Consider the following 17485-nt stretch of genomic DNA (forward strand, 5'->3'; position numbering starts at 1 on the left):
TAGTCAATGATAATTAAGTTCTACCAAACCCTAGAAAACCATTGACTTGCTCTAATCGTATCATAATTCTTAAACCAAGAAGAAGTCAGACAAAGAACTCGTGTATAATAAAAAACTTTTTATAGTCATACATTTGAGACTAAATAAAATTTATAATTACGAGAAAGTTATAGCTTAATAAAAATTTAAATATTTATTTTTTTAAATTTAAATTTTAATATAATATTCTATTATAATATATAAATAAAATTAATAAGACAAAATAATAATATAGTAAGACATAACATACAATATAATATAATATATATATCTTAAAATTATATATACAAATATTACCGTATGAAAAAATATTTTTTTATCATGTGATTTAATCATAATAGAAAATTTATTTTTATTTATAAGTGGCGGAAATTAAAATTGAGATTTTTTATTATTATATAAAGATTATTTTTTACATACACACGTGGCAGTAAGAGTTGAGGTCGGCCATGGAAGTGAGGGGATCTTACACCTTGAGACAATGGGTCCCATTCATCTAGATCATTTAACCTAACCAGCCTTCTTTGTCTGGACTGGACACCAACTTCTTATGATTAACTTTAATTACAGCTAACATCCTAATTTCACCAATTTTATTCTTTTTATATAAGGAGAAACCGTCCTGTATATGCTTCATTCATTTTGAGACACCACAAATATATTATTAGAATTTTGGATCAATGCAAGATAAAAATAGGTAAAGGGTAGGGTGGACTGACAAGAAGTGGTAAAATTAATATTTATTCAAATTTGGTGGATCGTAATTAAAATAATTATAATTAATTACTTTTATGGTCGGTTTTTATCACGTATATATATCTTTTAATAATTTTTTAATTTTTAGATTTAACATCTAATAATTTTTTCTTTAAGTGTAACTGAAATTTGATTTTAATGTCTAATTATTATTTAAAATTGAATTTTTTTTATTCATGGTGAACTATATAATATAAGTAGCTACTCTTTTACGCTTGTTATAAAAGCAGAAAATAGAAGATAAAATTAATATTTTTTTCTTAAAACTTGAGATTAATCGAAATGCAGCACTATCGGATTGGACCGTTGGAACTGTATATTCAGAAAAAATTAGAGAAATAAAAAAAAAATGGCACTAGACTTGTTCACTCTAGCCATTAATGAGCCATATACTTTATCCATTAGTTTGGTCACCTCCCGCCTATCTAAAAATTTAAAATGGTATCAACAAATCTGACCTGACTTAGACGTTTATTTCAAATGTCAACTAAATGTCCGGTCACAATTGAAGGAGTATCAATGTATCTCATATTGTTAAGTGAAGAAATTTTAAAAGGGCCTATAAATGGTGAGTGGCAACCCTCCAAATCATTAGTCATTTTGCTTATGGTTGAATTCAAATTCAATAAGATTCAATTTGCATTAATTCGAATTATTATTAATGGATTCCACACTTGCCCATTTGTTTGGTTTCACCTATTTTAAAATTTTAATATCCATTAGTTTCAATTCACACGATTGTTATTATTATTTTAGTTATAAAAATTTTCAAATTGTAAAAAATTTAAATATATATAATTATTGGTTCTAAATTGAAAATCCTTTAATTATAAACCTTAAATAGGAGAATCAAATCATTTAATCAGAACAAACATACTATCTAATGTTAGGATTAAAAAATAATCCAACCTTTAATTATAGATATTGTCTAATGTACTATATCCTATCCTGTTGCTTCTCCAACTTATAATGGAAATGGCAGTTTTTAATCAGTTAACAAATATGGAAAAATTACAGGGTCTTTTTTTGTTTTTCTTTTTTGGGGATATTTGAGGAAAAATAGGAGTTTTGACTGATACAGAAAGGCAAGAATTGTATCATTGGTAGCAAAGCTATGTTATTAAAGTAGTTGATAAAGAAGGCAATTTCTGATGATGATTTTGACTATAACAGTTGATTAGTGTCTACTTTTACTTAATTATATTTGGAACAAAATTCTGATTTTTGCCATTTCTCTAACCTCTTAGTTCTTAACACATCTGATAGGCTTATAACAGCTGCTAGTGCCAACAATGTCACTAGAGCCAAAATTTATCTGCTCTTGACATGATTTGGCAACTTCAGGCCATTTCCATGGCTTATGTGGTCCAATAAGTGTTCATCATTTCCTTTTCTTTCCTTCTTTCTTTCCAATAGTTTTTGAAACAACCCTATTTTCCTTATAATGATGTTTTTCAATCTTGCACTTCATGCAAAAGTCCTTTTTTCATTGAAAAAAAAAACTCATGTAATTATGGTTCAAATGATTCAAACATTAACATTTTTGCTAATTTATCTTTTAAAATATGCATATTAGAAGGGTGAAATGAATCTCTAATCAAAAATAAAAAGCATAAATCATTAAGCAGTTGTGGCTTTGTTCCATAGGAATGAGCTCTCTTCACTATTAAATTATTAAATGGATAATACATGTCTAAGTGTTTTAAACATATTGTGAAGCATATTTATATTCAAATACTATTTACATATTTCAGACATGTAAAAAAACTTTTACTATATTGTATCCAGTAATATTTTAAATTTTAAAATTAACAAATAAAAAATAATAAATTTATTTTATATATGGGTCATTTATTTATAAATAATAAAAAGAAAAAACCCTACTATGTGCATTAAGAGATAGATATTTTCTTTAGAACAAGAGGTCAATTTACACCCTCATGCTTGTGGTGCAGGATGTGTTGTACCCTTAGAAAAAAATAATAATTTAATAGATAAAGATTTAATAATATTATTATTTGTTTTATTGTGAAAGGAAGAGTAATTCATATGTATTCATCAACCCATTAACCCAGACTTAGTCTGCAAAATTGACCTTTTGTCCATAATTCTAATTTCTTAATAGCATAAAATCTAGTTAAAAAAATGGAAAAGGAGTTTAAATTTTTGAATTTTTCATTTCCTTTGACCACCACAACATCACTGGTGACAGAAGGCTACAAAACACAGTTGATTATTAAGTATTTTTTTTACTATATAAGACATGATAAATACTCAATAATATTAGAGAATAGTTAATTAGAATTGAAGATTTTCTAATTCTTATAAGTTTAAAAGTAAAAAAGATTATTTTTTTTATATTTAATCTAGTGATTTGACTGTATTATCTTCTAGATGAAAAAAAATAGTAATAGATCTTTCTATAAAACATTAATCCTTTCAATGTAATAAAAATGAGAAAGAGACAATTTGTATATGTCACAGAATATATAATTCTATTAGTAATATGATAAAGAGATAAATATTTTGTAATTTGATTATTTTACAATTTTAAATATGTATTTTTTTAGATAAAAAGAGATATGTGATTATAAATCGTGACAAAAACAGATATCTCACTGTTAAAAAGTCTCGATTTGTAAGAATTCAACCACCTTTATATCGATCGGCCATCATTATTATGTTATCTGTGTTTGATAACGTGAGTTTAGAGCTTAACAAATTTATTTTTGAATTACAAACGATTAATTAATATTGTTTTAAATAATTTGTTTATAAATAGATTATTAATAAACTCATATTTAACTTTTAATTATTTATACAAATTAAATTTATATAAATGAATCTCATAGTTGTTAAATATTCTAAGAATATATATAAATTTTTAACAAATAAAAATAACATCAATAATTAAGTACTGTATATGTATATGTAATTGACTAATCTAATATTTAGTTATATTAATAAATATTATTAAGTTAAAAATTTATATAATATTGTGCACCTATATTATTATTATTATTATTATTATTATTATTAAATAGAATAAATAAGTAATGAAAATAGAAAGATAACATACGTGTTGAAATAAACAACTTAGAAAGTTAGTAATCCTTAACCATGACGTTGTAATGATGCTAAAGCAAGCAATCTGAGCTAAACATTTTCTGTTTTATATATATATATTGAATAATAAGTGTAATCATATTTATCATTTTTCAATTGCATTTGTCATGCCAAGAAAATGGGTGATATTGAATCATATAGAAAAAAGAAAAAAAAAAAAAAGAAAATATGAAGAATGAAGACGAACATGATTCATCATGTAAATGAAAAAAAGAAAAAGAAAATAATTAATTAAGTTAATTATTAAAAAAGAGTTTAATGGTGAAATGAGACCGTCAATGGTTCCAATGTCTAACCAGAGAAAAAGACTGGGAATAATAATAAGGTGAGGCATCAAAATCTTTCAGTTTTCACTTCTGATAAAAGATCACTAATTTTCACTTGCTTTTCTTAGCACCATTATAAGCATGGGTCACTTTGCATGAATAATCATAATTATATCATTTGGTCCAAGTAGGTAGCCACCTCTATTATTATTTTAATAACAATAAATTTTAATTTTTGCATGAGTTGAGTCCTGACTTTTTATTGGTTTTATGAGGAAGATTTATTGCAAAATTATTTTCTTAAGAGCCATTCTATTATAATTGTAAATTCTATATAAATCTATAAAAGTTAATATTATTTGAATTTTAATATATTATAAAATATAGTTAAATATTAAATTAGTCAATTTTATATAGTACTTAATTATCAATCAACTGACTATAATTAATTAATTTATTTATTTCTAAATAATCAATGATATTTAAAAAATTATGAGATTCATTTATATAATTTTGACTGGCACTTAAAAATCACAGAATTTATTTGTATAATTTTTTATTTATATAAATAATTAAAAATTATTTAAATTTATCAATAATCTAATTAATAGAAAGACATATAAAAATAATAAAATTTAATATTGATTAATCGTTTATAATTAAAAAATTAATTTATGACAGTAGCAAAATTCATTTTTTAATCCACTGTTATTATTTAACAATTAAGTGGCATTTCCTTAAAGCAGTCAACATTAAGTGCAAATTTATACAATAATATAATTAAAAAAATTAAATCAGTAATTGAACGCCTCTAAATCAAGCCTTATTTTGGGACATTCTTTTTTATGTTTTTTAAAGAAAATAATGTTAACTACTGTGACAAAGAACTCCATTGAGTGAACTCTGAACCCTAAACAGACAAATTTTAGAGACTAAATCAGTATATTAATATTTTTGTATGGAGTTACGTACTTTTTGATAAATAATTAGATTTTATTAATACCATAATTAATCTAATTAATTTTGATAAATAAATAATTAGATTGTATGAAATTATGGTTTCTTACATCTTTAATGAAGCATACATGTATTTCAAATTTGAGTTACAATATTGCAAGAAGAAGAAGAATAAGACTATTCTTAAAAGAATCATGGTTACAAGATAATATAATTAAAAGAAAGGGGTGATATAGAAATAACAAAATATTAAAATATCAAAATTTACTTAACTAAAATTATGAATAGTTAACTATAAACATTTTTAGTACATAATGACTACAAATTCGAAAATTATGTTACTTTGGATAAATAATTCATTTTGTCAAAAATAATAAAAACAATTATTTGATATATTAGGTTTAGTTGAAATCTAATTCGAGTTGAGATATATATACTTAAATCTTTTAATTTTTTAACCGACTTAAATCATTGATTTACTTACAAATAATACATATATAGTCATTAGTAATTAATATTCTCACACCCTAAATGTCTAATTGAAAGAAATAGCGAAGTCAAGAAATTCAAATTTTGGAAAGTAATATAATTTAAATAATATTATCTTTTTATTTTATACCTATTATAGTGTCTTCAAAATAATATTCCCTGACATAGTTGAGTATTCCAGGAAACTGTTGTATTTACTTTACAGAGAGATTCTCATCTGGAAAGTAATCAAGCTCTTTTGTCAAGTGTGAACCATACGTGTACTGACTGTCTTTGAAATGCATGCCAAAAAACTCTATCTCTTGTTGGCCAATAATATTATTTTTCTCTGACAGCATGATGCCATACTTTTGGATGATAGCAAGAAATTCTTTCAGGAGGTGATGATGTTCCTCAGCTATCTCCGAGAATAGGAGAATGTCATCAATGTAGATCATGGAGGAGTAAAGGATAGGCCTAAAGATTTCTATTATTGTTTTTTGAAATTGTGAAGGAGCTGTTTTGAGCCCAAAAGGCATGACTGTCCATTGATATTGGGCGTTTGGGATATAAAAGGCTGTTTTGTATCTTTCTGAGGGATGGATACCCAATTGCCAAAAACCAGCTTTAAGGTCAAATTTTGAATAGAACTGGACCTTTTGAATATGGACTTTTAGGTTCGAAATTCGAGGGAGAGGAAATTTGTTATCTTGCAGAAAATGGTTTAAAGGCTTGTAATCAATAACAAGTCTCTTTTTCCCTCTTAACTTTTCAGACCTTTTTTCCACATAAAAGGCTTGACAGGCCCATTGTGAGGTTGTGGGCTCAATGAGGCCCTGTTGTAACAGAGTCAAGCATTCTGATCTAGCAAGGGCTAGATCTGTAGGAGACATTCCTAGATGAGTGGCCTTTGTTGGGTTGATATCTTCATTGAGCTTGAAAGGGAGGCTGATATAGAACTGAGAATTTTTCCACAAGGGAAGAGGATGTTGGAAATGTGAATGGGATTCTGGACAAAAAGAAAGAAGTTTTTCTTTGTATTGTAAAAATGGTGGTTCTGTATCTGCTATAGTGAACAGATTAGAGGTATCTGTGTAAGGACGAAATTGCCTCTTGAACTTTATTCCATTGGGAAGAATTTGAAGCCTTTGAGCTTGATGATAAACATCAAACCCTATTAAGAGGTCTTTGTTTGGGAGATCTGAGCCAATGATGTGCGTCCATACCACGCAATTAGGGAAAAACTGTATTCCGATTTTTTGCTTTGTGATCAGAGTAGTCTTGAAAGTTTGACCATTTGCTGCTCTGAAAAACTGAACATGAGACTTTCAGTATTCAGATGGAAGAACTTCGGGATTCATCATGCTTCTTTGAGCTCCAGTGTCAAAGAAAGCTATAACTGGAACATGTTTTGCATACTTTGAAGGCAAGACTTGTATAGGAACATAAGGAACTGGAGGAATTTTGGTAGCAAGTTGAGATAGCTCAGGAAGTGGATATGGAGAGAAATGGTACTGCATCACATTTGTCAGGATATCTTCATCTTCTTTTGAAGGGAGACTGATCATCAGAATTTGAATTTCACTATCATCAGAGTCTGAAGAGGACTCTTCTGAGGATTCTGTGGAGTTTGAATATTCTGCCTCTATTCCAAAAAGACTTTCTGGAGTAAGATTGTCTTGTTCTGATAAGAGTGACTCTATATCCTCTTCAAATGAATCTGGGAGAGACATAGACATGCTGACTTGTTGTATCATCCTTGCTGATTTTTCTGGATTCTGGGGACAGTTTTTAGCATAGTGTCCCTTCTTTCGGCAGATATAGCATCTGTCTGATTTGTGGCTTTGATTCCTCTTTTTCCGGAAATATCTGAATCCTTTTGAGTGCGGCTTTTCTCCTTTGAATTCTTTGTTTCTGCGCAGGTATTTTTGGAAATGACGTCCGATCTTCTTTTTATAACTGGAGCAGACGCAATTTGAGGCCTTGCATTTAATCTTGAGGTGGCTTTTGTTACAGGCCTTTTGAATAATCAAATCTCGCTGAGATAACCTTCTGAACAATTCTTGCTAGTCACATAATCTCTTGATGGAAGAGAGAGTGAATTGCCAGATTTCTCCAAGGGTAATGGAGGTGATTGGTTTCTTTGTTGCGACGATCATGTTGTTGACTTCTGGTTGCATCTCATCTGGTAATGAGGTGATAAAAGTATATTTAAATATATCATCACCGTCATGCCCTCCAATGACATAATATAATTTGGACATAGCAGAGTAATGTCTTTCCAAATCCTTGATTTTCAACGAACAACATTTTCAGTATTCTTGTTTTTGTTGCCTTATAACAAGATCATAACTTCCAAGGAACTGATTATGGAGAACTGTGACCGCAGCTGATGGAGTTGGTAGCGTCACAAACTGGAGCCTGGTATACTCAGGCTGTGACTGAAACCAATCTCTTAAACTTCCTGTGAATCTGGTAACAAATTCAGCAAGAACCTTTTTAAGTGTGGTACCATCAAAAGTCATTTGGAGATCAATCCATACCTATTATAGCATTAGATTCAAAGAATAAAATATAAAAGAAGGTTTCCAAATTTGCTCACTGAAACTGTTGTTAAAGTTCCTCAAGTTATAATAGACAACAAATAAGAGCTATACATTAATTCATCAAAACAATTTTAAAGGTTCTTAAGTTGGATCAAAGAATAATGATATGCTGAATAAATTTTGTATTTAATCTTATTTTTGTAATAATTTTAATTTTTTTTATAATTTACTTATATTGATAATGAGAAATAACATGTCATATTTTCAATTCTTAATTATATTTTATTTTATTAGTTAACTTCAAATGTATGTGCTTTTTTATTTATAAAAATAACTAAATTAAAAAATAATTAAAATTATATAGTATGAAATGAGACTAAGTAAAGATTTTGTTTATTATACCTTAGAATTGGAAAAATAGGATAGCTTTTCTAGACAATGTAGTGAGCTCATCTCCTTAATTTAGAAGCAAATTATTCATGCCAAGCCTCGAGATTATGAAAGAAAAGTTCTTCCTTTTCTTTATGTATTTTTGTTATATGCTTGGTTCTGTTTTATTCTTATATATTTTTTTCTTTCTCTTTATCGTATTTTAACATGTGTAAAATGCTCGATTATGTGAGCTGTCTATTTGCCCCTTATAATATAGGATAACGTGTATATATATATATATATATATATATATTTGAAATTTAAATATTTTATATGTCTATCTAATTTTTAATATATAAATTTTTATTTTGATATATATATGTATTTTTGACACATAAAATTTAATTTTATATGTGATTTTATAAATTTTTTTCTTTATTTTGCTGATTAATAAATTACACTCTTAATTATATACCGACTCTAATTTAAAAAAATTATTATTAATTATATTTTAATATTATATTAACTAATAATTAATCTCCTAATTAGATAATAATACTAATTTTATCATAAAAATAGCATATTAATTATATTTTATTATTATATAAATTAATAAATTAACTTTTTATAAGATAATAATTTAATTCTAAAAATATCATCTTAAATTATATAATAAATTTTTAATTCTAAAAATAGTGATATTAATTATATTTGATAATATTAATTTATATAAATTAAAATTAATAAAATATTTTTAAATCTACTCTGTGGGCCCGTGACCGACACTAGGAAATGGGTAGACTTAAGGCCACCAAGACCCGTAGTAAGCCTTACCGACCCATAAATCCAGATAAACAGTAAACACATATAATTAACCATGAATGACATTCATAAATGATTCTATCAGGTTTTTATGGCATCGCACGTCCAACATGGACCAGGATAATTACGACAAATTTTAAAGTTCGCTACTGCGGAAAACCTAGAGTAAATAATAACAAAAGTATAGTATTACAAGATGATTACAAAAAAAAAGTCCGAGGAAGAAGAAGTTAGACTGTCAAAAATGCAGAATGGTGAAGCACCTTAACTGTTACCTGAAAAAAATTACAACTGAGAGTGTCAGTCCCGAGAGTGAGTTAAAATCCATAATCTTGTGACTATTGCTATCTTCGTAAAGAAATAATAATTATTACAGTCTGTGAAACAAAGCATGTACATCAAATACGAATCATGTTATAACCATACCATAATTTTTTTTAATTAACCAATAAAATAGATTTTCATATATGCAGGATGAGTGGCTCAGTAGAACCCTAATCCTAATTACTAGTAGCCCTTCGGCTCTCTTAATCCAACAGGTCTGGCGCCCAGAAAGCGTTGCTCGATCATGGACCTTAACTCCGGCTTAGTTTCCTTGTGTGGATCCTATTTCAACGGGAACTTGATGAGTCGATCGGCCTACACGTCTTGCTTTTACTGCTATATCGGGAGTTACTCCACGTATTGCTTGACGTAAAACAGATAGTGGATTTGTTTCTGTCTTTTGTTGAATCTTTTTCATGGCTCGATAGATAATTTGATAAGCCAATGGTTTTTTTCCGTTTTTATATTATTACATTAATAAAATTTTAGAAATTAAAAAACTTTTAAAAATACTTAGTTTACTATTATTTTCTAGAAATATTATAAATATTATTAAATATTTAATTTTTTAATTAAATTGTATATATCAATTTAATTTTTTTAATTAAAATAATAACAGCGGTGGTATAATGCACGGGTAAACAACTAGTTGTTTTAAATATTGTATAGAAATGAGAAATTTACTTTATAATTATTATTTTAGCAATTCTACTTTGTAGTCTTTTGAAATTTTCACTCATCTAATATTTATTTATTTATTTATTTATTTTCTTACTATTAGATCAATAAAGTTACAAAGTCAACAATGTGACAGAAAGATCAAGAACTATGGATTAGTTAAAGTAAATCGCAGCTCTGACTTTGTATAATAAAATTAAAGGAAGTTTTAAACTGTTGATAGAATTAATTCTAGAAATTTGAAGCTGTTATTTACTTTCCATTTATTATATTAGATAATAAATGGGTTATAAATATAAATAAATATGTAATATCTGAATGTATTTGTCAATCAATCATTTATTATATAAATATAAATTGCTAAAGTAATTTTTATTGTTATTTCTAGGTTACAAAAGGTAGAACAATAGATAGACAAAGTCTTGGTGAATTATTTGGATTTCAGCTTGATAAAATGCTCATTTGAATTAATTTTATGAGATTTTTTTAATAAATAAGCTAAACCCATATAGTATTTGTAGTTTGTTGTTTAATTTATAACTTTAATATTTCTATATATGACAAATATAAAAAAATATAATTGAATTTATTTTGTAGAATAAAATCACAAATTTTAATAAATATATTATAATTTGATAATAAATGTTTAAAATTTTAATAAATTAATAAAAAATTAATTTATAATTTGTATTCATTAAACTCATTTAAGCTTCCTAGTTATTTCGATTCCATTATAACCCCATCAATAGGAAGGGAATATTTTCTAATGACCAAATTTTGGAATTAGGCCAAAGATCTCCAATGAGTCAAAAATATTACCTAAATCTTTTAATAAATTCTTAATAATAAAATATTATTTCTCATATCATTTTTATCCTTGGAATTCATTTTTTTTGTTATCTTTATTTTTCATCAAAATAAAAAATATATTTTAATATACCATAGATATGCAGTATTATATAATCCTATAAAAACTGATATTATTTTAGTTTTAATAATTTATTAATTTAATTAAATATTAAGTTAGTGAATTATATAAAGTACTTAATTATTAATTAGTTAAATATATTATCTTTATTTACTCAAATAATTTTTTTTATTTAAAATTTATTCAATGTACTTGATAATTATAAAAATTATATATAAATTTATTAACAATATATTTTAGTAGAATGATTTATGAAATAAATAAATTATTTAAAATAATAATATTAACTATATATAATTAAAAAATAAATATATAATGATTGAGTGTAACTATATGTAAAGAAAATTTGCCATTCCCTGCACCAGATTGGGTATACATAGTCCAACTAATGAGCTTATATCCTTAAACTATATTTGAATATTAAATGATATTTTTCATGTCTCTAGATATGACTATAACAATTTTAAATAATAATAATAATTATAATTAAAACATTTAATCCCCTCATCACACACTACACCTTATGACTAAAGAATACTGAATAATAGAAAATTTATATATATAAATATAAAACTCTTTTATTATCAAATATAAAACATCAAGAATTAAAAATTAATAATAATAAAAAGCGTATATGTGAATTCTGAAGTCTGATCTGAGCTCACAGAGAAGACCTCTCCTCCTCGTTTCAGGAAAACTTCATTCCCTTTTATGTATGGGTGGCCCCTACTTTTAGTAAGATATGTGTACGATTTCAACATGTAATTAATTAACAAACTCACAAAATAATATTTGTATTTTACTTTTTCTTTTAATTTTCAATTAATTTTTATTTATATCGAATATATACACTATAAAAAGTATAAATATAAAAATATATTTATATTAAATTGTGAAAAATTTAGCCAACTATTTATGGATTTAATTTAGAAATGAAGTAGCCAAAAAAAGCTCGAAAACAAAATCAAGACGCAAACTTATAAAATAATTTAACGTGACCAAATTGAAAATAGAAAGTGTCGAAACGTGAAACTTTCTAGTTCCCAACAGTAAATTTGCTGAAGGAACTATTATATAAAGACCCATATAATATCTCACATGACTAGCAACATTTCAAGTTGCAGAGACCATAACACTAGGAAGCTACTACTCACCAGAGAAAAAAAAGAAAAAGGAAAAAAAAAGGAAGAACACCATGGATTCTGTTCTACAAGCTCTGCAACCATTGCCAATGAGCCTTATGTTAATTATTCCTTCACTGTTCCTATTAGGTCTAATCTCTCGGCTTCGCAGGAGATTACCGTATCCTCCAGGGCCAAAAGGGTTGCCAATAATAGGCAACATGATGTTGATGGATCATTTAACTCACCGTGGTTTAGCTAAATTAGCTAAAGAGTATGGCGGGCTTTTCCATCTCCGGATGGGGAATATACATATGATGGCTGTTTCATCTCCAGAGGTAGCTCGTCAAGTTCTTCAAGCTCAAGACAACATTTTCTCAAATCGTCCAGCCACCATAGCTATCAGCTATCTCACTTATGATCGTGCTGATATGGCTTTTGCTCATTACGGACCCTTTTGGCGGCAGATGCGTAAGCTTTGTGTCATGAAGCTTTTTAGCCGTAAAAGGGCTGAATCATGGGTGTCTGTTAGAGATGAAGTTGATTCCATGGTTAAAGCTACTGCTGCTAGTAAAGGGAAAGCACTTAATGTTGGAGAGTTGATTTTTACGTTAACTATGAATATCATTTACAGAGCTGCTTTCGGCTCTAAAAATGAAGGACAAGATGAGTTCATTCGGATTTTACAGGAGTTCTCGAAGCTCTTTGGTGCTTTCAATATTGCTGATTTCATTCCTTGGCTTGGTTGGATTGATCCACAAGGACTAAATTCCAGACTTGTTAAGGCTCGTAATTCACTTGATAGATTCATCGACATGATTATTGATGACCATATACATAAACGAAAGCAAGGACATGTCCCTGATGATGATCACACCGATATGGTTGATGATTTGCTTGCTTTCTATAGCGAAGAGGCTAAAGTAGCCGAATGCGAAGATCTTCAGAACTCCATCAAACTCACTCGAGATAATATTAAGGCTATCATCATGGTACGTGATTAGCTAATGTATATACTCGAGTGCCTTCGCTAATAAATTTCTACATCCCAATTGAATGTATTTATATTTTAACCTTTTCTCTTTTTTTCTTTTTTGACAGGATGTGATGTTTGGTGGGACCGAAACCGTGGCGTCTGCAATAGAGTGGGCCTTAGCAGAGCTGATGAAGTGTCCTGAAGAACTGAAGAAGGTCCAGAAAGAACTTGCAGAGGTAGTGGGTCTGGAGAGGAGGGTGGAGGAGAGTGATCTTGACAAGCTGACATATCTAAAATGCATGCTCAAAGAAACTCTGAGACTTCACCCGCCAATCCCACTTCTGTTGCATGAAACATCCGAGAGTTCAGAGGTCGCCGGGTATTACATTCCGGCGAAGTCTCGGGTCATGATCAATGTATGGGCTATAGGAAGGGACAAGAACTCATGGGAAGACCCTGATGCTTTTAAGCCGTCAAGGTTCTTGAAACAAGGGGTGCCGGACTTCAAAGGGAATAACTTTGAGTTCATTCCGTTCGGGTCGGGTCGGAGATCTTGCCCTGGTATGCAACTCGGACTCTATGCTCTTGATTTGGCTGTGGCTAATCTCCTTCATTGTTTTACTTGGGAGTTGCCTGATGGCATGAAACCTAGTGAACTTGATATGAATGATGTGTTCGGACTCACTGCTCCACGGGCGACCCGACTTGTTGCTGTACCCAACCCACGCTTACTGTGTTCTCTCTGAAAAAAGTTTAGGTGACAACACAAAATTGAAACTTGGGTTCTTCAAGTTTTTAGGGCAATGATGAGGAGGTAACAGGGGAATTTGCATGGAATTTTTTTTTCTGTTTATATGAATATAATAAATACTATAATATAAATATATAAAAATATTGAGGAAAAAGAAAGGAGAATAATAAGTGAAGAGGCAGAAAAGAAAACATGGGAGAATTTGGGTTTCTCATTCTCTGTTCATAAGACTTTTTTTTTTTTTTTTTACTTTCTTTTCTTGATGATTTTTAAGTGAAATTTGTCTTTTTCTTCCCTTTCTTTCTTTTCTTGTTGTTTATTTTATTTTATTTTATTTTTCTTTTTTATGATACTCAAATAAAAGTTTGTATAAGAAATTCAATGTCAATCAAGCAAAGCAAAACATTAACTGAACAGTTCCTGTTATAGTTGTGTGTTCTTTTGCTATAATGATTATGTTTCATGTCTTTTCTTTATGTTTATGCCATTTATTTCTAATATAATCTAGGTTGGTATGAAAGTTTAATGTCTAAATGCGACAATAGAAAGTCTACATTTAATAAATGAGGTTAGGTGTTGTGTAAGAAAATATCCTTTCCTCCTTCCGGATGGAAAATATTTTTCTTTCAAAAACTTCAAGTGAAAACATATAATTAAAGCCTCAAATAATAAATTCCTTGACTCGATAAATTTTGATATATAATTTTTTTTTATTTTTTCTAGAAATTTTATATTTTCATTTTAAGATTTGCAGTTTATTTTTTATTACTTTGATATCATATGCATATGACAGTTAGCAGATAGCAGTCAAATTGTATAACACCATTAGCATGACGTGGGGATTAAAAAAACAGTAGCTATTGTGTGCCACGTTAGAATTTTTTATTAATATTGTACAAATTGACCGTTATTCGCTAACGGTCATATTCATAAATTACTAAAACGAAATAAATAAATCACAAACTTTAAAATAAAAATACGTTAAATCACAAGATAGTTTAATAAATTTTTTCTTTCTTTTTTTTTGCTTTGCTATGGGAATCAAAATAACAAGACATAACAAAAAATTTTAAAGTGTCAATAAACATAATGACTTAATTTCTTTTAAATACTTTTTATGTATTTATTAATAAAAATTTATAATATTTAGATCAAATATTTTTTAGCAATTTACATAAAAATAATTTTAATATATAAAATTTATATATTAGAAATTTTTTATATAGATTCATTAAAACTTTATATAATTTCATTGAATAAATATATAAAACAAAAATTACATTATTATAAACTATGGTACTGTAAAACTAATGAATAATCTAATTTAATTTCTATTCCATTCCCATATAATAATAAAAGATTTCCGTCAAGTTTAAGATAGGAACTAGTTCCTTGTTAGAAATATCGAATTTCGTCATCCCTAGTGAGGCATCATTGAATGAGGATTTTACGGTCTCGACAAATTTGATTAGCAAATTAAGTAAGACTTTGGAGCCTATAAATACTAATAGAACTTAGCACGTACGATCCAGAATCTAAATGTTTATCAATTATATTAATATGTTCTTCATGCCCATTTATTTATGTAGATGGCATTTACTCGACCGTACATGCTAATGGGTCCATGGTTATAACTACTTCAGGCCTTTTAACTAACACGCGCATCAATCCAAAATCTTAATGCCCGCGCCTATTTTATGGTTACGATTCTTTATTATATATAATTTTGATGTTTTTTCTTTCAGAAAAGAAAGAGAAAAGACAAAACAGATGGAACATAGTTTAAATGGCAAGAACATTATATAAATTTTTACTTTTATAATGAATATAAAAACCCTTTTAACAAGAGATTCGACATACACTTCACTTCACGGCATTTAAATTATTTGAGACCATTGAAAATGGAAAGATTGCCGATTGAGAAAACGAAAGATACAAATAGTATAGTTATCCTCGCATTCACAATCTCTTCAAGAGGGTGATGAAGGGTAGGCACTCATGTTATTGTTTTCTGTGGAAGCTGGCAATCTCTACCTACTAATTAGATAGTGAGAGTGAAAGATGCATTCAACACTTTAATGCAGAAAGAAAAAAAAGAAAAATTGTCATCACTATTGAAATAATGGAAAAGAGGTCCAAATCGGCTTTTAAATTGTGATATGCGGACCACTTAAATATGTTATATTTTTCTTTGTAATCCAGATTCTTCTATCATTTTATATATAAACTTCTGTTAATTTTAATTTATGTGGATTGATAAACTCCAATTTAAGCAAGTGAAAAATCAAAAGTAGAAAGAGCAAACTCAGTCCTCGCCTCGGGTGAGCCAACAACTCAAGCAAAAAGTCTTGCACCTTACACCTTACACTACTAAGCGCTCCAGGAACGGTGCCCCAACGGAATGCCTTTTCCCACTAGGATTTCAATATGAACTCTGACCCCTCATTTTGAACAGTGCTTAGCTTAGGCCGACTAACCGGATTCCGGTGAGATAAATTAAAATATAAAAGTTAATAACTTTTCCTTTTCATTTACACCCTCTTCTCAAAAGTTAATTGAAGATCATTAATTTCCTAAGAAAATCAGAGAAAACAAATATATACTTTCTTTTCTTTATCAGAGTGGTTGTAAATGATAAAAAAGAATAAATTAATTTTTAACTTTTATATTTTAATCTTTCTTTCATATTCTTAATTCTCAATTTGATTCATAATCACTTGCTTAAAATGAACTTCACCTTGAGCTCGATCTATGTACACTAATAAATATTAATACAAGTTTACTTATAAAGTAACATAATAGTCCGAATTTACAATTTTTAAAAAGAAAATCCTACTAAAAGTATAAAAAGAATTAAATATCTAAGCAGTCGGTATTTGTCAAAAGTCAATTATTAAATACTAATAAATAAAAATGTACTGTTTTTTATTAATTTCATATATAAATGAGAGTATATAATTGAAGTTAAAAGTACTAGTTATCATTTTATCATATTTACGTAATTTTGCACTAGGAGAAAGCGAATCTTAAAATGTAACATCACCGGCTTTGTGCACCAAAAAAGGGGAAAGAAGGGATGGGATACATTTTCCACCATCTTTACTCGTACCAAAATGTAGCTTTATTTACAGGAAACAGAAAGAATTTAGATTCTGTTGCGTGCTTCAGGATTCTGCACCCAAATAGAAAAGCTAGAAACTGGGGCTGCTCTTTTCTTTTTCTTGTTCCTTTTGGGGATGAAGAGGACGTGAAGCGTTTCTTTGATTTTACTTCAATAGAATAATGATAAGAAAAGGAAATCTGAAGAAGAAAAACACTGTCGGGTGTGTAATATTTATCAGCTTAATCAAATGAT

At 28.0% G+C, this 17485-nt stretch overlaps 1 protein-coding gene across 1 annotated transcript; it reads left to right on the top strand.

The window, feature by feature from the left end:
• The first annotated feature begins 12240 nt into the window (after window positions 1-12240).
• LOC8284724 (cytochrome P450 84A1-like) lies at window positions 12241-14544 on the top strand. Its single transcript, XM_015728127.3, has 2 exons — window positions 12241-13395; window positions 13505-14544. The coding sequence occupies exons 1-2, from the start codon at window positions 12478-12480 to the stop codon at window positions 14123-14125; spliced, it is 1539 nt and encodes a 512-aa protein (XP_015583613.3). The 5' UTR covers window positions 12241-12477; the 3' UTR covers window positions 14126-14544.
• Window positions 14545-17485: the final 2941 nt, after the last annotated feature.

Source organism: Ricinus communis, chromosome 5 (assembly GCF_019578655.1).
Source record: "Ricinus communis isolate WT05 ecotype wild-type chromosome 5, ASM1957865v1, whole genome shotgun sequence".
Lineage (NCBI taxonomy): Eukaryota > Viridiplantae > Streptophyta > Magnoliopsida > Malpighiales > Euphorbiaceae > Ricinus > Ricinus communis.

Bases quoted from the DNA above. Each gene is read 5' to 3' on its own strand.
- LOC8284724 (XM_015728127.3), top strand. From the start codon at position 12,478: ATGGATTCTGTTCTACAAGCTCTGCAACCATTGCCAATGAGCCTTATG. The intron at 13,396-13,504 runs GTACGTGATTAG...CTTTTTTGACAG, and splicing joins ATATTAAGGCTATCATCATG to GATGTGATGTTTGGTGGGAC.